Source organism: Aspergillus thermomutatus, assembly GCF_002237265.1.
Source record: "Aspergillus thermomutatus strain HMR AF 39 chromosome Unknown NODE_105, whole genome shotgun sequence".
Lineage (NCBI taxonomy): Eukaryota > Fungi > Ascomycota > Eurotiomycetes > Eurotiales > Aspergillaceae > Aspergillus > Aspergillus thermomutatus.
Window position 1 is genome coordinate 50,912 of NW_020798154.1, and position 22,033 is coordinate 72,944.

Genomic DNA, 22,033 nt, shown 5'->3' on the forward strand with positions numbered 1-22,033 from the left:
TCTCAGTGTCCCACCTGTTTTTATTGGGTTCTGGGAACTCCGCCACTACCTTAGCTTCATCTCCTCTGAACCGGAATCTGGTCCTTCAGATCTCTTTTTACCACTTACTCAGTGTCTTGTGTCACTCTCTTATTCATCTTCTTCTCATCTTATCACTGTTTTGTCCCTTGTTCACCTTCTCCTCTGTTTGCCTCCTGGGTAGCCACCCAACGCGTCCTTGATTGACGGTATTTTCAGGTGAAGTGCTTGAGCGCACTTTTCTTTCTTCATGGACAACGTCAGTATCCAGTTCATTCCTGTATCTTCATAAAAAAGAAGAGGAACGACCCAGAGTCACTGAAACATTATTTATCAATATCTGACATGTGAAATTTTCGTCTTACAGGTTGCGGATAATGAGATGCTCGTCGATGAATATGAGCAGTATCACAATGACAGGACAGATGATGTCGTGGTTTCTCGCTCCGGATCAGAGGAGCTGGAACCAGAGCCCCTTGCGGATGACTGTAAGATTGTCTACCATGCCATTCAGATGTTATACACTTTCCCACATTTGTTCAAGATGGCTCTGGATCGGTACCTCGGTCCTCGCGCAAGGGTCGGATATCCAAGAGTCAATTGCTGGCGCCTAGATCTACACACCTCGTCCCTCGCAATCACACGATGACAGTGTACTAAGCTCTGGTTTAGTTTCAGCAATGATGGCACGCATACTTCCTAAGGATCCCGACCTGGAAACCGCGGACGAGGCATATCACACATGGCACATCCAGGATTGGCGGAAGTTGAAAAAGAAGGAGCATGGGCCAGTATTCCAGTGCGGGGGATTCCCATGGTGAGTTGAGGATCTGAAGAGCAATCCGATTGCTCTCGCAGTCTGACATTGGTTAACAGGCGGGTTCTTTTCTTCCCTTACGGCAATCATGTCGATTATGCATCGTTCTATTTGGAGCATGCCTGGGACAAGGAGCCTCCGGAAAATTGGTATGCATGCGTCCAGTTTGCTCTGGTACTGTGGAACGTCAATGACCCATCTATTTACGTATCTCACGGTATGTACTTCGATGGCCATGTGCTCCCTTCTCTTCGTCCTTCTGAACTCGTATGCAGTCGCTACGCACCGTTTCAATGCCGACGAGGGCGATTGGGGCTTTACCAGGTTCTGTGAGCTGCGCAGGCTTTTCAACATGCCATGGGAAGGCCATGGAGTGCCGTTAGTGCAGAATGATGAAGCTAAAGTCACTGCCTACGTGCGTGTTGTGAAGGACCCGACAGGGGTACTTTGGCACAGTTTTCAGAAGTATGTACTGTTTGAATATCACAGCGTCGTACGAGGCTTACTCGACCCAGTTACGACTCGAAGAAGGAGACTGGCATGGTGGGGTTGAAAAACCAGGGCGCAACGTGTTACCTCAACTCCCTGCTGCAATCCCTGTATTTCACAAATGCTTTCCGCAAGGTAGGGTTTTCTCTTCTTAGATTGCTGCCCGAGATATTGACTATTTTTAAGGCCGTGTACCAAATTCCCACGGAGGCAGAAGCGACAAGAGAGAACAGTGCCTGGACCCTTCAAAGACTCTTCTACAATCTTCAAACGAGCGAAAACTCTGTCTCGACAACCGAGTTGACTGCATCATTTGGCTGGGAATCGCGGCAGATCTTCGAACAGCAAGATGTTCAAGAACTTTCCCGAAAGCTTATGGAAAGATTGGAGGAGAAGATGAAAGCGACACCAGTAGAGAAGGCACTGCCTGAACTTTTCGTCGGCAAGACGAAGACTTATATTTCTTGCATCAACGTCGACTACGAATCGTCACGTGTGGAAGATTTTTGGGATATTCAGCTCAATGTCAGAGGCAACAAGACCCTCGACGATAGTTTCAAGGACTACATCCAGGTGGAAACCCTCGAGGGCGAGAACAAGTACGATGCAGGCTCTCCCTACGGCTTGCAAGATGCCAAGAAAGGTGTCATCTTCGAGAGCTTCCCTCCTGTGCTTCATCTGCACCTCAAACGTTTCGAATATGACATTAATCGCGATGCGATGATGAAGATCAATGACCGTCACGCTTTCCCGATGGAGTTCGACGCGACTCCATATCTCTCCGATGCTGCCGACAAATCCGAACCGTGGATTTATCAGTTGCATGGAGTTCTAGTTCACAGTGGTGATTTGAACGCAGGCCATTACTACGCATTCTTGAAGCCTACCAAGGACGGTCATTGGTACAAATTCGACGACGACCGTGTAACTCGGGCTACTGACAAGGAAGTACTTGAGGAGAACTACGGTGGTGAATATGAACTATCCAATGGCGCGGCTGGCGTCCGGCAACCACATACACGGGGTTTGTCGACCAAGCGGTCAATGAATGCCTACATGTTGGTCTATATTCGGAAAACACGCTTGGATGATGTCCTTCTGCCGATAACAAAGGAAGATATCCCTTCTCACATTGGTAAGCCCCGGCAATCTGTTCATACGCAACTAAAGTTTTGACATTGAATCAGAAAAGCGTTTAGTGGAGGAGCGGGCAGAGCTTCTCCGCAGAAAGAAGGAGAGAGAAGAGGCTCACCTGTATATCAATATCGGAGTTCTATCGGACGAGTCGTACAGGTCACATCATGGCTTCGATTTGACGAGCACGGACCTACCCCCAGGCGATCCGGCCCAGCCGAAACAATATAGGATTCTTCGGGCTAAGAAGGTTGGCGAGTTCGTAGAGCAGCTTGCCGAAGAACGGGGTCTGAACGCAAACCAAATCAGGCTGTGGGTGATGGTGAACCGTCAAAACAAGACGACTCGCCCGGACCAAGCCATCAAAGACCCAGAAATGACAGTGGAAGAGGCCTACAGCAGATTTGGCACTAAAGGAAACCCGTTCAAAGTATGGATGGAAGTTGGTCAACCATCTACGGATGGGACCATCTCCTGGCCTGACAGCAGTACTTCTGTTCTCGTCTTTCTGAAGAACTTCGACGTCCCCTCGCAGACTCTTTCTGGAGTCGGTGCTGTATACGTCCGCAAGAACCAGAGAGTCGCAGAACTCGCCCCGACAATTCTCGAGAAAATGAACTGGCCTGCCGGGACGGAGTTCATGCTTTTCGAGGAAATCAAGCACAACATGATCGATGTGATGAAGCCAAAACAGACTTTCCAGCAGTCTGAAATTCAAGACGGCGATATAATCACGTTTCAACGCACAGTCAAAGAATCCGACTTACCTCCCACTGCACTGTACACTGATGCAAGGCAGTATTATGACTACTTGTTGAACAGGATAAATATCACTTTTGCTCCCATCAAAGCGACTGATGGCGACGAGTTCACTCTCACCTTGAGCCGGAAGATGACATACGACCAGTTCTCGAAGAAGGTCGGCGAGCAGCTCAACGTGGAATCAACTCACCTGCGCTTCGCCCCAGTTCTTGCAAGTACCGGAAAGCCAAAGCCGTTCATTAAACGCAATCCTAACCAAACCAACCAAACACTGTACCACATCCTTAGTGGGCAGGTCAGTGGCTACGGTTATAGCATGCATCGCCAAGATGCACTATACTACGAAGTCCTTGAAACTAGTCTCAGCGATTATGAGTCGAAAACTACGCTGAAAGTAACGCTGCTCCCCGAAGGAATTACGAAAGAGGTAAGTCCGCTGTATCGTCGAGCCCTAGGATCATTTATGCTCATTTGTACATCAGCAATTGGTTGAAGTCCTGGTGCCTCGGGACGGGACCATCGCAGATCTTCTGGCGGGTCTGCAGAAAAAGGCAAACCTCGAAGATGACATCGTCCGAGAAATGCGGATTTTCGAGGCCCACAGCGGCAAAATTTACAAGGAGTACCAAGAAGATGCTAAGATCGCCGGCATCAATGAGTACGTGACTTTATACGCTGAGAGGATACCCGAGGAAGAAATTCAGATGCACGACGGCGAACGGACAATCAATGCATTCAACTTTGACCGAGAGCCAAGCAGGCCGCATGGTATCCCATTCAAGTTTGTCATGAAACCTGTACGCACATCCCATTCCTTGCTTTGGCTTTCACTAGTGCTCACACCTTTCAGGGCGAGATCTTCAAGGAAACAAAAGAGAGGCTCTCCAAGCGAACCGGCATCAAGGGCAAACAATTTGAGAAGATCAAATTTGCTGTTGTTCCCCGGTCTTTGTATTCTAACCCGCGGTATCTTGAAGATGGTAAGTGTTGCAGCTTCCCTTCTGAAGCGAAAATATGGAGGCGCTAATATAGTGATTGCAGATGACATCCTTTCCGACATTGTTGGCGAATCCGACGATCTGCTCGGACTTGACCATGTAAATAAAAGCCGGAGCTTTTGGAGCAGGAGCGAGTCTTTTTTCATTCGATAGATGAGGTGATCTATGCGATGTACTCGGTGGCGGCAATTGCGACCATCAAACCTATGCTTATAGATAGCACGCATGCTATTATTATTGATGCCTCATACTTGAGAAATACCATATTCTTGTTTTGAGAGTATTTTCAAGATCTGTTGGGACTCCCTAGTCCTCTCCTGATGTACCATGCCTTTCTATGTCTTTGCGTTTTCTTTTACTATTTTGCACTTTCTTCCAGGGTTGGCCTAGTGTCCATTCCTGCAGAAGGTACCAGGATTTTGAGCGCTTCCAAACCCGTCTCGAGCTCTTAGTTTCATAGTCTCATAGTATGGCACCATCACTCCGCGCCTGTTGTTATCTGACTAGAGGAGGACTCCGTACGGAGTACAAAATAAGCTTCCTGCCGAGTGATGGGGACTAGTCCTATTGTGGTATACTGCAAACACAGCAAACGCGGCGGAACGCAAAGCTGTCCAGAACTTCCCACTCCTTCTGAACTCCGTGGAAGTCGCGTGTGTTTGGAGTCAACTGTTTTTTTAAAGGGAGCTGCCCCGTTTGACTTACGGACCCTCTTCTCTTTCCCCTAACCCACAATGCAATTTGCAACTGTGTTGATAGGTCTCCTGGCCACTCTGGTCTCGACTGTGACGGCGACCGCTTTAACGTACAGACTCGAGGCCAACGAGAAGGCCTGCTTCTATAACTACGTTGATCAAAGGAACGCCAAGGTTGCGTTTTATTTCGCTGTATGCTCTCTGTCTTTTTGCCTCTGGGAATAGAAAATGTCAAGCGCAAGGGATTGATAAACGGAAACATGGCTGACGATACATCGACTCCAGGTTCAATCTGGCGGCTCTTTCGATGTCGATTACTCAGTTGTCGGTCCCGGAGAGAAGGTTGTCCTAGATGGAACTAAGGAACGGCAAGGCGACTTTGTCTTTACTGCTCAGAGCATTGGAGAGTACCGATTCTGCTTCAACAATGAGATGTCAACATTTGCAGAGAAGATGGTCGACTTTGAGATTGCTGTATGTTCGGGTGCTTGGAGTCCTCCTTTCCTCCTACGCGGTGGCTGGATTTGTGCTGGGGGACTTATCGCATTAACTCGGATTCTTTGTAGGTCGAGAATGAGGAGCGCGCGCAATTGCCTTTTCGACAAGGTGCGAGTCCCGAGCAGGCATCGGCCCTTGAAGAGTCCATCTTCAAACTGTCTGCTCAGCTGTCAACTATTGCCCGCAACCAAAAGTACTTCCGGACCCGCGAGAACCGCAATTTCAGCACGGTTCGCAGCACCGAGAGGCGCATCTTCAACTTCAGTGTGATTGAGGGCTTGATGATGGTTTCGATGGCTGGTCTGCAGGTGTTTATTGTTCGGTTCTTCTTCCAGGGTGCACGGAAAGGTATGTATTTCCTTGGGGCATACAACCCGGCACCATACTTGATCTATGGTTCTTTCCGTTCCTTGATTCAATTCCACATCCGACTGACGTCCTTGCAGGCTACGTGTGATTAATGAACATGAATAATATGGTTATGTCTGTTGAATTGTGGCGTCTACTATTGTATCTATCCCCTTGTCATAGGTTCTAGAATTAGTGCCCCTTTGATGCTGGAGCCTCTTTCTCCTTCAAGCGAAGTTAGCGATGACCAGGCGACCTCAATCTGTGGTCGGGGCAGGGCGAAACTCAATGCGTAGCAAGATTTCGTTCTCCTAAAGGTGGGTAAGAGAAGTCATGCTCTGCATCATTACGCACTTCGTAACGGGGTTCCCAACTCTTGTTCTTCTATCCGGTTTGAACTAATAACTGTAGTGCAGCAAGGTTCCTGACAAATGACCTCACGGTTACATAGGCGGTTCATGACAACGAACCCAAACAACATGCGGCAGAATAGGAGCTTAGGGGAAGCCTCGGTGAAGCGAGGTGCACTGAGGAATCAGTTTGGGGTGCTGCTTGTGGTGAGGAAAAAGTGAGTAGCTTCTATTAGCATTGTATGTTGCATTGTGTTGGAGCGTTCGCTCATCAGCGCGATTGTCTGTACTAAGATTGGAAACATTCAGTCTTGTCTGTCTGTCTAGTTGACGATCAACGTCAAGGGAACCGTTCGACAAGGCGACAAGACCAGGAACAGATGTGGGACGTCATAATACACGGAGGTTGGGGGAGACATATGACAGTTGCCAAGAATCGAAGATACCAATATAGGGAGGTACTCAGCTATTACTGGGGACAGGCGTTTCGCGATGTGTCGATGAATAGGTACGCAGGAGCTCGAAGGAGGGTACTCTAGCAAATGACGTTGCGATGCAGACCTGCCATTTGAGGGACGAGCGATGATCTTTGTTGTCTCTTAGGCGAAATGCCGTGTCGCGCAGTGATTTCATCCCTTCATCCATCCCACACACTGTGATATCATCAGGAACATCATAGGTGGTCCCTGGATGACCGCATTGCTCTACTGCTGTTCACCATACTCTGACAACTGTCTGAGTTCTACCTAAACGGCGACATATCATTCGTACTCGAAGGATTTTACTTTGGATCGCCTGTGGAGAACCACACTCCTCGGGGTCGTCCAATGAAAATCCGGTCCAGGATTGGCATACGAAAACGATGACCTTCAGAGAAGCGAACAGTGATGGATGGTACGGCGTGGAAGAGGAAGGATTACAGTGACTTGCCTGACCGGGGGAAGATCAGATACCGCTGATCTCATCCGACGTCTTTTTCTTTCCCGACAACGCCTATAGTTGTGTTGGAGACACTAAGCATCATGGAAATCTAGAACCTCGTTAACGACGAAGCTACAGCCAGGACATGCCAATCTGTCGTTTTTCCGAAAACGGGGCCATTTCCACTTGGGATTTCTTGATGTCGAACCATCGGCAAGGACACAACAGGGGCAGTAGTCTACTAACTAGAGCCTCCTCTGCGTCATCAACCGCTTCCGCGGAGTCTTGGTTAGGTCGGCTGATACTTGATACTGATAGGCCACGAGAGTTATGGGAAGGTCGCGAATGCGGTTCTGAGTTAGCATGTAGCTGGTTGACCACGCTAGATGCTCCTAACTCCAGTCTCCAGGAGCTGTCGATGTCGACTATTGACAGCCAGGTGGAAGAGCGGCGCAGATCAGTCAGGATATCTGCATTCCGCACTGGATGGAACTCCGTGCATTGCAACCCCAAGCAATCCAGACTTAGCGACGAACTTCGAGTTTGTGCATTGATATACATCGCATGAGGCTAGAGAAAGGGGCAGGGTGGCAAAATGATTGCATCGTCCCTTCCTCCCCACAGTACATACATGATCCATGGGCCTGAAAGGGAAGTCTATTGGCCTCGGAAAAGGGTTGCGAGAGAGAAATGGCAAAATATGGAACTAACTGACTAAACTATAGGTACTCATTGTGCGGAACGCAAGAATTCGCACCATTTGAGCGCTGGCGTGACGGAGATAACAAATTAACAATTGACATTGACTCGTTAGCTTTGGATTTCTATCAGGGGATTCTTTTTCACAGCGCCTTATGAGTTATGATTGGCATGATGTCGACACTTTCGAGGTTTGTGGCTGCATGGTAGGTATCCGAACTCTGCACAAGGCTGGCTGATCATCTGTGTCAGAAGCCCAGAGCTCTTGTGTCTAAGACACTTTGTCTTACAATTATTGGAATCGTTATAGATAAGAGGTTGAGGTTGCATATGCAATATTTATATTCCGATTTATCCACAAGAATCTCAAGGAGTCAAGACTTCATACGGAGTAGATAAGGTATCCTTCAAAGTGCCTGTAGCACCAGCCACATGACATCATCTAGTAACCTCAGGCAGCCAGCTCGTGCTCTTTTTCTCCACCACAAGAAACGGCATGGAAATTCATCGAAACTTCCCCAAGCGAACTGTCAATTGATGGCGTTGAGCAGCACAGATTTGCAGACACAGGCATATCATCTCCATGCACAGGAGGCACCAAAAGAATCGAGGATACGATTTTATAACTTCAACCACGGTCCTTTCTCTGTTTCATCCACCTGCCTAGTGGCTTCGCCACACCGATTAATCGAACGACTGATCAAGCGACCATGACATCCTCACATTGGCTGATCACTCGATCTGCCATTTACAGTACCGATCTGTCTTCGCTCTGCGTCTATCCGCCTGCTTGCCTGAGCTTCTACAACATAGCTCTAAGCCTCTAACGGCCAAGAGTTATTCGTTGTCTCTAACTGTGGGATACTCTGATGGATTGCTTAGTATTCGTCCTTCAACAGACGAATTTATCTCCAACGGGCCGAGAAACACTTATCTCTTTGTCAAGCTATTCTGAATACGATGCACGGAGCCACGGAGATCAAACTCGCATCGAACTAATGATTTAGCATAGCATCTAAACACTATTCATTGACACGTCTGGTCCTATGTCTCTTGGGCATTAGCATGGATCAACACAGTTTACCTGTGTAGAGTCATGGATAACTTCCAGGCCTCATCTTCGCACGGATAACCATAAGGGGGTACAATTTTTCGGCAACTTCTTCAATGTCTCGACACCATCTGGGCCTCACAGACTCCAATGGGTCGACCACATTGTCAGAATTGTTTCCCAGTGGTGATCTGCAGGGACGGGCTTGCCTCGTCTTGCCGATCGAAAAGTGCCATCAATTTCCTGTGATCCACTCCCGACCCTCCAGTGACCTCATTCCGGGCCCCGTAAGACCATCTGGGGGTTCGCCGACCCATCAGATTGTGGTGGAGTCTGTTATATTATTCCCAATACCAACCATACTGGGTGTACAGTGCCCCTAAAAAGGATTAACTACGGATACACGACAGTGTCCCGTCGATTTTATTACTGACGAGTCCGAGCGAGCAGCAAAAAAGTCCCTCAGATAATCTTTTTCTTTTTTTTTCTTCTATTTTTCTTTTCTTCCCCTAATTTTATGTGTCAGTGCTGTCGGCTGGAGATCCTGACCAATGATGTCATGGTGCCTCAGGCCCCAGAGGACTCCAGCAATGCCAGACGTGGGTAACTAATGCGTGTACCCTCCCCAATTTGAGTATTGATCGATGGTTCTCCAGCCTGTGGGTTCGGATGAGATATGCCAGTCAAAGCTCTTTCTTACACTTTACCTTCGTGGCTGTCACTGGGACTGTGATCTCATTTCAGATCCGAAGGGAGATATATATGCCCTTGCTCGTCGGCGAGAACTACTTTATTGAAGGATGAAGATACATTGTTTCAAGTGACATCCGTCTTATTATTACCCATTCTGCGTCCGCATCAAAGCCCGTCCAAGCCACATTCGTACTAGTCATACCTAGACTCTAGGGTATATGCGTGTCTTTCCCCTCCTGAGGCATTCGATGCTTCATTTTCCTTAGCATCCCGATTATTTTCATCTCGTCTATATCTGTGTCTTCTGTTGCTTCTCAGGACTTCGAGACCGTCTAACTGCCTCTCTTTCGTCGTGTGTGACACTTATCCCCTTTGCTGACTCTTCTCGTGGAAAAGGTGAGCGTGCAGATTTTTTTATCATGTCCCACCCAAGGAGCCCCCCCTCTCTCCGGCATATTACCTATCGCTGCTGTTGAGGGAGCAGTAGCAGTAGCAACAGCAACGGATCTGAAACATCTGAAACTGCCTACGTGACGCCATTAGCAAGTGACTCGACACCATGGACGACGATGGCGATCCTGGCCCACACATTCTCCTCACATCTCCGGCTGATATGTTGTAGAGTGGCTAAGGCTTTAGGAGAATGATCAATATCAACAAGACTGACGGTGTCTCATAGAGAACAACGCAAGGCAAAGTCGGACCATGCAGCAACCCAAGAACGCGGAACCTACTTTCCCCGTTGACGGAGGAGGATGTCGGCCTCCGGGCGAGACCCACGTTGAAACCCAACGATCGGTGGATCCTAACACGTCTATTGAAGACTATAACCGCGTTATGCTGGAGTATACCCAGCGACGCATGTCGACCTTCCTGGACATGGACGACGGCGGTGGTTCTCCTGCCAGTCGCAGCAGCCGAAGTAGCAACACCAGCGGCAATAGTGCTGTCTCCACCAGTGGTGTGCTGGCCCGTCAGGCTCCAGCTCCCAGCTTTGTGGAAGCCCCTCACCATCGCGGCTCCCAGACACCCGACCATAAGCCCATGAAGCACGCTGGCGAACCGAAGACAGGGCTTTGATTTTCCAAGTTCGTGGGCGACGCTGTGTGACAACGATTACGGAGTTCGTGTTGCGGCATACAATGTCTCTCATATGTCGTTGACGACTAGCCCTGACGATGATTTGGTGTTTCCTTTCTTCGGTGGAAGGAGTGTTGGTGCTTTCATGGGAAGATCAATGGCCAGGAACTCTGTTTGTTCCTGGTCCACCTTCCCGGCGTTCTGATGAGTTAGCGAGGAAGCTTTCTGCTATTACCTAGCGACGGTGAGGCGATGCTTACGAGCGTGCTTCTTTCGATCTCCGTCGCTCCCTTTCTTGTTCAACTGCCCCTTTTGATTCTTTTTATACCACTAGAACAAGCTTGTTTCTGCTCTCGATTACGATGCTTATGTTTTCGGATACCTACTGGGATCTGATACATGCGGCATACTAGAAACCAACCATCTCCGGCAGAGTTCACTTTCGCCTCGAAACCACTTTTGAGGTTGACTGGGAATTCCTCCAAGGTGGCTGCATCAAGTGGCTCCCCCAGTTACTAACTCCCCTTCCACTCTGACTTTTTTTTACCCCTCATTCTCGTTTCTTGTCATTCGTTTGGCCAGATAATGGCGTCCAATCGTTTCGCACTCACCTATCGATTGTAGCTGTTGGGTGTATGTCTTCATATTCTGACAGCAGGCAGTCAATCAACAGATTTGGTACAACTTTCACACCTCATCCCAGGCTATCTTTCCTGGTTCACTCCGATTCATCTTTCCAGGGCGAGAGAGAGTCGAGTCTTTGTGCACACTGATATATCATTACTGCCGGCGTGATTTTTTTCTGGTCGTTCTGGTCGAAAGGGAACTGGCCTTCCCGTTACTGACCATTTCTTGTTACGATGTTACGTCCTGCTCATGGTGTTCTATATGTGACTCGCGGCTATGTTTAGTGGATCGAGCGCAGCAGCTCGAGGTTTATGCATGGTATTAATGTCTTCTTCGGTCAACTGGTTCGATATTAGGATGCCTGTCTGTCTGCCTCCAAGAAGGGCGTCTACCTACTCACGTAAGTTGTTTCGCTTCGCGGATCGACGCTGAACCAAATGTAGATATTGCTTTGAAATATAGGTCCAGAGGAGAGGTAAGATTCGAGTTTCTGGTCTATGTAGTCCCTTGCATGGTCTGGATGGCAATCCCTGACTCCTCGATCGACCATTCTCCTTGAAGGAGTATCACCACTAGCCACCGTGACTCTGAACCTTGTCAGCCACGACAGGTATGTATGGAAGGGATGAGCATGAACCAACAACAACAACTTCGACCTTGATACATATCAGAGACTGCTCACTGTATGAGACACAGGACCATCGCAGTCATATACCTTCAAGATGCCGCTTCAAGGCCAGATTCGAGATTTTCTCATTCGCATTCAAATCGCGGTCTCTGCAGTTTCGTCAGAACAACTCGCGATGGATCTCAGACGCATTCCGGTCATACTAGATCTGAACCAAAACGACATTCCATATAAACAAATCGGTACAGCGTGGGTCCGTTGCATGCTCAAGAACGCGGCTGTTAACACTCGCGCCCATCCCTCCCTGGTTTGGACTTTAGATCTCAATACCATGGTATAGTTCTTCAGTCAATAAACCCCTTCTTCTGTCCACAAGGACAACGATACTTCTACCTCTAATGTCTCGGACAATCGGCCCCTTTAGCAAGTAACCGAACCGACATTTCACCTTCGTCTTCGCTTCGAAAACTTGCCTTCTATCGATTGTATATTCCTCTGACCCATCAACCAGCTCACCTCGCAATCGAACGTCGAACGCTGCGACACGCCAACCACAACCTCTCCTCACGAAAACAGTCATCATCAACCAGAATGCGTCCTCTAACTATCCTCTCCGTCCTCACTACACTCTCCGCCACACTCGCGGTCCCCTTCTCCCACGCATCCAGCTCGTCCAGCGCATCAAAATCGACCCCCTCGTCAACACGGCCAGCGAGTCTGCCCTCGCCGACCCTCAGCCCACCTAATGCTTGTCCCCCAAAGAAGTCCAAGCAATGCTGTGCAACCCTCAGCGAATTCCAGGATGGCCTGCTCCAGCCCTTGGGTGTGGTCGTTCCGCTTCTGAGCGGGATTCAGATGAATTCAATTCTCGGGCTGTCGTGTATGTTCCTTTCCTCCCGCCACCACCTGGTATATCCCACCATTGTGACTGTATATACTGACTGCCCATAATCAACAGGCAAGGGCATGGCCGACACGGCCCCGGAAACCGACTGCGCGGATGCAGTCATGTGCTGTGATTCTTCGGCAGTTGTGAGTACTCCTTCGACCCTAGACTGCAATGCTACAGTCCCGGATTCCAGTTGAGCACGGAATTGGCTGACTCGGTTCTTTCCCAGGGCACGGAAAACATCATGCAGACTTCCTGCGAGGACTTCGAGATCGCGAAGAAGCATGAGCGGGAGGCGATTGAGCGACAGCAGAGGCGGTTTTCGGCTATGGAGCGGATGATGATGTCGCAGTCTGCTACACCGAGCCCGACGCCGGTCGGCCGGATGCGCTCGTCTGTCTCGGGGGCGATGGCGACGCCGACCAAGGTCTAAATGTGGACTTGGTGATGTATGAAGGGGGCATCATGCATTCTTTGCGATTGGAAAGTATGAGGTGGGCGCGTCATTGTGAGGATGTTGGCTGTTCTCCGTCCGCCCCTACCGTGCTTCGGCCTTTTGTTACTTTCCTCTATTTTGTTATGGCATTATACCGATTTTGCAAGGGTTGGAGACTGGATTGTAATCTGGTATTTCTCCCGCAATTATGACTAGAAGTGTCATACTCGTTCGGAATATATTTCTCATGCAATATCAGAACGTAAACTTAATGTACAGTAGATTCTTGACCCGCCTAGTTCTGCCTCCAGCCCCGGCCAGACGGGGGGTATCCACCACCATACTGGTTCCACTGACCCGACGTGCCCCGTCCCTGTCCCCCGGGATGAGGCGGGGGGAAGTGATTTGACCCCGGGGGCATCTGCTGTGCCGAGCCCACGTTCCACGGCGGGAACTGCCCTTGTGCGGTAAAAGGCGGCCGAAATGCAGACGGGTTCATTCCCGCGCCCTGAGGAGGAAATTGCATCGTCGGTAATGGTGGGGGTGGGGGTAGAGGCCACTGGCCTTGATAATTCGGTGGGCGAGGTGGGGGAGCGCCTGGTGCCATCCGTGGGGGAAACGCAGGTGGAACGGGTGGCACGTTCCCGCCCGCGGGATAATACATCGGCGGTGGAGGTGGTGGATGAGAAGGGTGAAATCCTTGAGGCCCTGCGCTGCCGTATTGAGGGCTCTGATGTTCAGGCGGTGGATATCGAGGAGGGGACGGTGCGCGTGGAGAGTAGGACCTCTCTCGGGACCCTGATCTTCGTGGAGAACGAGACCGAGAGTCATAACGCCGGTCATGGCCTTCATGTCTGCGCGGAGCCGATCGGCTACGGGAGCTTGAGCTTCTCCATCGGCTGTCGTCGCTCTCTGAACTGCCACTGTAGCGGCGTCTCCTTGGCGGGCTGCGGCTGCCACTCCGACAGCGGTTTCTTGAGCTGCCCTTGGCTCGTCGTTCTTTCATCTGCTGGCAAAAGGCACGCGACCATCCGTAGTACGTGTCGTCACCCAGAATGTCTCCCGTGGAACTATCTCGGATAATTGTCTGGCCCATTTCGTCAATGTCCACTACTTCGTTCTCTTTCTGCTCTGTTTGTCCCGAGTTGTACATCCGATCGACATCCTTGAGGAATGCCTTGAGCGCCGTCACCAGTTTCTCATCCGCTGGTCCAGCCAGGAACTGCAGAGGCTTGACGGTATCTGGGCGTAGGGGAACCGTCGAATCGGGAATGATGTGCGGGACAAGGTTGCCGGCTGGAAGGTCATAGTAGGGAGTGGAAGAATCTCCGTGGGTCGACGGCATCACGAACGGGATATCTTTCTCCAGGGATCGGTTCATCATATCCGTGTTGTTTTGCTCGACATCGATTGATGACTTGACTGGCCCAGACACGGCCGAGTTCTTGACAACCTCGCGCAGCTTGTTGACATAGTCGGCACCGTAGTACCCATTTTTATCCCATATATCCAGCAGATCGTCTAAGCGCCTGTGATGTTTGGGGTTCTTGGTTCGATCGTAGGATGCAGCGTAACCCAGTAGTTCCACGATGTGTGGTTGTAGTGAACCACTCAGGGTGGAGAATGCCGCAGGGGTGTCCGTATGGTACTTGGTATGATGGAAAAGATCGTTGAGCAGATACAGAATATGCAGCCTCTTTCTTTTTGACGAGGTGCCAGGACGAGACTCTGCCGGCTTGGATGATTGTCCACTTTCCCCGCTGGTAAACGAACTGGACAAAACAACCAGGTATTTGGCCCAGACGCCCACGCGGTTAGATGACGAGACGACATAATCAAGAAGCCATGTCTTGCATTTCTAATACACGTCGGGAGTAAAAGTTTAGTATTCCAGTAACACCGACGGGCAGGACTTGACAAGTCAAACCTGGATGTTCGCTACGGAGCAATGCGACAGCGCCGTGTCAAGCAGAGTGTGGAACGCTGTGATTTCGTCGCGCGGGACAGAAGTGGGATCGGGGCGTAAAAGCGCAGCTGAGAAGGATGCCTTTGCAATGGCAACTTGATGAGAGGCCATTGCTGCGGCAAGTATGAGAGGCAGAGGAGAGTTGACAGCTAGATAAATATGATCGCAGCGACATTTTCGGGTTCGATTGCGGGATCTTCTGTTGCACGTGACCTGCCTTTACATTGCTCGTAGTCTTCAGTCTGTCTACGGTGAAGGCCTTTCAGGCCATCATATTGTCTTAATGGCTCAGGGAGTAGAAAATGAGAACCATGGGTAGATTGTTCAAGATCCACTCCCATTAATTACAAGGAACAGAATACCCGGATGATGGGTGCAAGTTGGAGAGAGTGGCATGATCACCTCGGATGCTGGAGTATAAGTATTTATGCCTCAGGCACTTAAAGTTACCAGACACGGTTCAACAGAGACAAGCTTCTTCCCATGATATGATTTTCACTGGTGTGTCAGGCTCAATAATTTCATCAGCAATAATAATGGCGCATATGGACACTGTCAGCATATGCTGGCTGGCTTCGGAAAAGGAAATCCTGCCATCAGCCCTAACCATGACTCGCCGAGATAATTGCTTCAACGTCCGAAGGTCCATAGACTCCATGGACTCCATGGTCCTAAGTTTCAGGAGAAGGACAACATATCTACCTTGGAACGTATTACGGACCACTGTACGCTTTTCATCGGCCCCGCAGTGATTCGTTCGGCCGGATGTCACGATCATCAGCCTGTCGAATGTCGATGGCGTGAGGATGTACATGTACCTACTTACGTGTACTTGGCCAGGGCCACTGTAGTAAGGTGTCAGGCTCCGGAAAAGCAGCTACCTTTGGGTGTTGTTGTTGTTGTCACCAAGGTAGTCTAGTAGAGAGTCCAAAGTCATCTCTCTCTCTCCAAGAAGCTCAAAAGGTACTTATGAAATTGAAAGAGTGTGACCACTCGGCCCCCGCCTTCCGATCCATCTGCCCTCGGATGTGACGATCTGACTCTGAACTCCGTGGATCAGCTCCGTATCCATTCACAATCATCAATTTTCCGCTCGCGAGAGTCTTTATCCTCTCCTTTTCATGTTCACGCCACTCTTCCTTCCCTGTCATCATCACTCAGAGTGGGTCATTGTTGATGGATCCCCGCAGTCTCCCTCCATCAGGGTTGCAGCTGAGGTTGGATATTGTATGGTGTAAGTACCCTGAGAGTGATTTATATTTAGGCATGTAGAAAAAAAAAAATGATATGATGTTCATATAATCTCGGCTGTCCCTTCAAGATCAAAATTGAGCATCATTTTGCTTTTCCTCGGGCTACCGACTCAACATCGAGTAGAGCTCTCTCGATACTACTGTAGAATCCCTCAGTATACACCTCCACCAGCAGACATATTTCCGACAAAACAAAACACGCCTGAAAGAAAATATAACGAAACTCTACCGACACAAGAGAGCTACCCAGTGCAAACAACCTTTATATTTTAAGCTCACTGTCAAAATGTCCATTTCAATTCCCATCCGTCCAGCAATCCGCCATTTCTCTGTCCGCCGTCCGCCGCCAGATACTCGCACTTCCAGATTCATCGCCAGTTCCTGTCTTGTCTCTGCAGTGCTTCTCCCTTTTGTACCTCCGGCACTGGAGAGCTTCCGCGAAAAGGACAAGGCTTATTCGAACAAGTGACCTTTTCCCTGCACTCTGAACTCGCTAATTCCCTAATCACCTACTGATGTTGTTTCAGACCGCATCCACCTCTTTGCTTCCATGCTCGTTGAAGTACACAAACCATCGGTTTTCGGCACCTTTCGACAGAGGTACTTGCCCATCAATTGGGAAATCGTTGTTACATCCTCCGGCTTGCTCCTCGAGGGCGCTGACAGCGGGTTGCTGGCGGCTTTGACGCAAATATATGAAACGATCAATGGGACTCTTAACGGGGCGGGCCATGCATGGGGTTTCTGGGCGTTACTGGTGTTCTAATATTGCTTCTATGGGGGTTTCAGTGGGATTAATGAATATGCGTATGTTTTCAGTGACTAGTTAAGTCTGAAATACGACACAATATACATCTCAAACAAAGGGCATTAATCCGCGATTCAGGTATTTGCCAGTAGAAGGCCGTGGTAATGTTATGGTGACCGATTACATTCACTGTCACAAATGCATCTGGATGATGACATGACGCCTATACTCCCATTCACTTTTCAGTATCAAAGTTCTTTTGGTGGTAGGGATGATGTGTGAGGTGAAGAGCGTGCAGGAAAAACATAGAAAATATGGTACATAGCTTTTCACAAGGGGGGTGTATTATTTACAACAGTTTAGATGACTTTCTCATACACCTTCCTTTGATGTGCCCTCGGTTGACAAAACGAGAACATCGCTTTAACCGAGTCGGTTGCCCCTCGGAGGTCGAAAGGGCTGAGTAGCCTCATATTTCCCCTTCTCGAGTACCCGCTCGGCATCTGTCTCAGGCTCGTGACGAGTCGGCGCAGGATCATGTCCTGCCTCTGCACTAGGCGAAGCGACATCATCCGCTGCGCTCTGGAAGCGAGCCATGTCCGCCCGTTTCAAGCTGGGGTTTTCTGACGGGGCCGTGATCGGTTCGTTGATAGAAGATTGGCGTCGGTGTTCTGCTTCCATTGCGGCAAGGTGCGCCTTCTTCTTCAATTCTGCTTCATATCTGGATGCTCGGTCGGCATTGATGGACTTTTTGGCAAAGTAGTAGGCTCCGCCGCCAGCTGCAGGCTTGTCAGTTGCTGCTACTCCTCGAATAACATGCAATTGTTGACTAGCGAGGCCAAAGTTAGATGAGAAACTTACCGACGCAAAGAGCTCCCCAGCCGACCCTGTTAACATGCCAATGATGATTTGAAGTTAGCAAGGCGTCTCCTTCTCTCTCCAATTGCTGAATGGAACTGTGCAGATAGTATCCGCTCACCAGGTTGATCGAATCTATATCAAGGGAGAGCCCCGACAAAATCAATGCTTCATGCTCTTACCCATAATAATTATTTCTAGAGCAGTACGTACCGTATTCATTTTCAAAATGTGATTCGAACGAGTTCAATATGCGAAAAATCTAAAGTAGCAGTGCAGATGAAGTGAAATCGAAGTACGGAGTAGCTCGGAGATCTTCACTACGTCAACCGGCCGAAGGCCGCTTCCTCTGCCAACCAATCGCAGTAGAGCTTGGTCCTCCGCCACCCCGCCTGGCCGGCGAATGCCTGAGGCTGTCAAAGAAGAAAGGCGTCATGCTTTCTTATCGGTTTGATTTCTAATATTAATACCTCTCAACCTTTATCCTCATTTCACCCTCATCATCACCTTCGCTGCCCATTTCGGATCGCCCCGCTCGACTCCTCTCTACTCGAATTAGCGGCTCAAGTGTCTGGCGACTTGCAGCTTTTCGAGGAATGAACCATCTCCCGAACAGTTACTTGAGGCGCTGGTAGCCTCATCGAGCATCTGCACTCGTTCACTGAAGATTTCCACATTTTGTAATATAGACGATATATATCACTTCCTGGGGTAGAACAATACTTTCAAACGTCATGCCTCCTAAACGCAAAGCTACTGACAGTATGGCTTCAATGACGAAATATGTCTGGATGGAAGGCTGACCATCAGCTAGGCGGTCGGTCAAGCAGGGCTTCGAAAAGGGCGACTCCTGTGCCGGACATTCAGGATGTCGGCAGCAGCGATGAATACTCGGACTATGTGGATGAGAAGGAAGACAATCTGAAAGGTAGCGCATCTTATATCTGTAACACGCCATGCCAGACTGCTGCTGACAGTCTCATTATATAGATGTCGTGGACAAATTCTCCCTCGAGTCTTTCAGCAACAAGAAAAACCCGTCTGTTACGAAACAAGATCCGAACTTTGGTTACAAAGACTTCTCCTCGCTCGCCCTGAAACCGGACCATGCGAACCGTCCTTTGTGGATTGATCCGCTGAAAGGCACCATCACCCTGGAGAGTTTCTCCCCACTGGCGCCCCAGGCACAAGACTTTCTGACCACGATCGCCGAACCTCTTTCTCGCCCGACGCACTTGCACGAATACCGTTTGACTGGAAATAGTTTGTATGCGGCCGTGTCCGTTGGCCTGCAGCCCGCTGACATCATCAACTTCCTTGATCGGTTGTCCAAGACGCCACTCCCCGAAACCATCAAGTCGTTCATCATTGACTTCACCAAGTCCTATGGAAAGATCAAGGTCGTTTTGAAACACAACCGCTTCTTTGTGGAAAGTACGGACCCTGCGATGCTTCAGATGCTCCTGCAAGATGAGGTCATTGGGCAACAGAGAGTGAATGGTTCGGAAGGAATCATCCAGCAAGCGGCTCCAAAGATGGGTGGGCTTGTAATTCCGGGAACCAAGGATGCTGCGGGCGTAAAACAGACTTCGGAGGAAAAGCCAGCGAACGGCGTGCCGGGCCAAGATCGCAAAGAGGATGATATCCTTCTCGCTATCCGTGATGACGACGACGACGATGAACAGGCCCAAGTGCATAGCTTTGAGATTCCGAACGAAGCTGTGGAGTCGGTCAAAGCGCGTTGCCAGGCCATGGGTTGTCCCGCCCTTGAGGAGTATGATTTTCGAAATGACGAAATCAACCCGACTTTGGATATTGATCTGAAGCCCAATGCCCGGATTCGGAGCTACCAGGAGAAGAGCTTGAGTAAGATGTTCGGTAACGGGCGTGCAAAGAGTGGCATTATCGTTCTACCTTGTGGTGCGGGAAAGACCTTGGTCGGTATCACGGCTGCCTGCACGATCAAAAAGGGGACGATTGTCCTCTGCACGAGCTCCATGTCGGTTGTCCAGTGGAGGAATGAGTTCTTGCGCTGGTCAAATATCGACCCGGGCGACATTGCAGTTTTCACCTCCGACAACAAAGAGAAGTTTCGTCGATCCACCGGTATCATTGTCTCGACGTATTCGATGGTGTCTCAAACAAGAGCTCGTTCCCACGATGCCCAGAAGATGATGGATTGGATCCAATCCCGCGAATGGGGTCTTATGATTCTCGACGAGGTGCACGTCGTGCCCGCATCCATGTTCCGAAAGGTCACTTCGGCCATTGCGACGCAAAGCAAGCTGGGTTTGACCGCGACTCTGCTGCGTGAGGACGACAAGATCAAGGATTTGAATTTCCTCATTGGTCCCAAATTGTATGAAGCTAATTGGATGGAACTTGCTGAGCAAGGTCATATCGCCAAGGTCCAGTGCGCCGAGGTGTGGTGTCCAATGACCACCGAATTCTACTCGGAATACATGAGAGAAAAGTCGCGAAAGGCCGCTTTACTCTACATCATGAATCCCCGAAAATTCCAGGCCTGTCAGTTCCTTATTGACTACCACGAGAAACGAGGTGACAAGGTCATTGTGTTCTCTGACAACGTGTACGCCCTCGAACGGTATGCGCTCAAACTGAACAAAGCCTATATCTATGGTGGAACTCCACAGAATGAACGAATGCGGATTTTGGAAAATTTCCAACACAATGAGCAAGTTAACACAATTTTCCTTTCCAAGATTGGAGACACATCGCTAGATCTGCCGGAAGCCACCTGTCTAATTCAGATTTCCTCGCATTACGGTTCCCGGCGTCAAGAAGCTCAAAGACTTGGTCGAATCCTGCGAGCTAAGCGCCGAAATGACGAAGGCTTCAATGCTTTCTTCTATTCACTCGTGTCCAAGGACACCGATGAAATGTTCTATTCCTCGAAACGGCAAGCTTTCCTCGTTGACCAAGGTTACGCGTTCAAAGTCATCACCCATCTCCAAGGAATCGAGAATCTGGAAGGGCTCGCATATGCCACCCCTGCTGAGCGCCGTGAACTTTTGCAGGAAGTCATGCTGCAGAATGAGACGTCTGCCGAGGTGGAGAATGTCACGGACGATCTCTTCTCGGAGCGCTCCGGCGGACCGAAGGGTAGAGCCAAGGGTGGTGTTAGGAGGAGCGCAGCGACTCTTAGTGGACTGGCTGGTGGCGAGGACATGGCCTATATTGAGTACAACAGGAGTAGGAACAAGCAACTGAAGGACAAAGCAGGCCACCACCCACTGTTCAGAAAATTGGAACGCGAGCGACTGAAGCGGAAGAAGGAGCTTCAAGATATCATGCGGTGATTGTATCATCGAGGAGCAAGTTCAAAAGAGACTGCATCCTTCCGTGTCGTTCTGAATCAGAGTAACCTAGATCTTTTCGAATACATGTCATGGTAACATGAAGCTAGCGAATGAGCTGATCGTCTATTCTAGCTGAATATTGAACACTTCCATCATGTAACCCTGGCGCCTCATCATGGATAGAAATTGTAAGCAGCATGATGGAGACTAGATCTTTTCGTAGATCTAGAAGCGCATGCTTGCTAATTCCTCGACCATCATGCGCTACTGCATGAATACGAGCAGTACCCCGCCCTTTCAACTAGACCCTACAACAATAATCCTAGATATTTCCTGCTGAGCACCTAGCCCTGCTCAGTGTTCAACAGGTTAGAATCGGCAAGAATGTGATGCTGACATATCGATAACCTCAAATGACGTCGTCTCGGCCAACCAAGCACCGAGAGGCCGAGTCCTCCGCTCGTTTACGAGAGGAGAATGTCATGGGTCATGGCTCCTGGAGAGTCAAATAACCAACTTCAACTAATGAATGCATTTCCATTCGTCCCCGGACGATGAATACAGCTTAATGATCTACAGGGTCATATGCTGGTTTATTCATGCATCGACCACGAACGGGGTCTAGATGCGTTGATCTATGTCGTCAATCTGTCACATTTCGTTCGTCAGTGCTTGAGAGAAAGAATATATTAGGTCCAGTGTGTCCGGGCTTCAGTAGAGTGCCAGCTTCTGTTGCAGGGCGTGGAAAACTGGTT

The 22,033-nt window shown here is 49.5% G+C and overlaps 5 protein-coding genes across 5 annotated transcripts; 3 read left to right on the top strand and 2 right to left on the bottom strand.

The window, feature by feature from the left end:
- Nucleotides 1–268: 268 nt before the first annotated feature.
- CDV56_105834 (ubiquitin-specific protease UBP15) lies at nt 269–10,553 on the top strand (the record flags this gene model as incomplete). Its single annotated transcript, XM_026759453.1, has 14 exons — nt 269–277; nt 386–506; nt 691–835; nt 895–1,052; nt 1,111–1,300; nt 1,351–1,459; nt 1,511–2,459; nt 2,512–3,647; nt 3,703–4,017; nt 4,071–4,200; nt 4,978–5,105; nt 5,199–5,387; nt 5,480–5,759; nt 10,153–10,553. The coding sequence occupies 14 exons, from the start codon at nt 269–271 to the stop codon at nt 10,551–10,553; spliced, it is 4,260 nt and encodes a 1,419-aa protein (XP_026614088.1).
- A 1,846-nt stretch (nt 10,554–12,399) lies between these two features.
- Nucleotides 12,400–13,130, top strand: CDV56_106626 (uncharacterized protein; the record flags this gene model as incomplete). The annotated part of the gene is made up of 3 exons (XM_026760245.1): nt 12,400–12,688; nt 12,767–12,840; nt 12,891–13,130. The coding sequence occupies 3 exons, from the start codon at nt 12,400–12,402 to the stop codon at nt 13,128–13,130; spliced, it is 603 nt and encodes a 200-aa protein (XP_026614089.1).
- A 298-nt stretch (nt 13,131–13,428) lies between these two features.
- On the bottom strand, nt 13,429–15,210 carry CDV56_106689 (uncharacterized protein; the record flags this gene model as incomplete). The annotated part of the gene is made up of 2 exons (XM_026760308.1): nt 13,429–14,991; nt 15,061–15,210. 2 exons carry the CDS (start codon nt 15,208–15,210, stop codon nt 13,429–13,431), a joined length of 1,713 nt encoding a protein of 570 aa, XP_026614090.1.
- Nucleotides 15,211–17,523: 2,313 nt separating this feature from the next.
- CDV56_106907 (uncharacterized protein) lies at nt 17,524–17,997 on the bottom strand (the record flags this gene model as incomplete). Its single annotated transcript, XM_026760526.1, has 1 exon — nt 17,524–17,997. One exon carries the CDS (start codon nt 17,995–17,997, stop codon nt 17,524–17,526), a length of 474 nt encoding a protein of 157 aa, XP_026614091.1.
- Nucleotides 17,998–18,692: 695 nt separating this feature from the next.
- On the top strand, nt 18,693–21,278 carry SSL2 (TFIIH/NER complex ATPase/helicase subunit SSL2; the record flags this gene model as incomplete). The annotated part of the gene is made up of 3 exons (XM_026760592.1): nt 18,693–18,720; nt 18,773–18,886; nt 18,949–21,278. 3 exons carry the CDS (start codon nt 18,693–18,695, stop codon nt 21,276–21,278), a joined length of 2,472 nt encoding a protein of 823 aa, XP_026614092.1.
- Nucleotides 21,279–22,033: the final 755 nt, after the last annotated feature.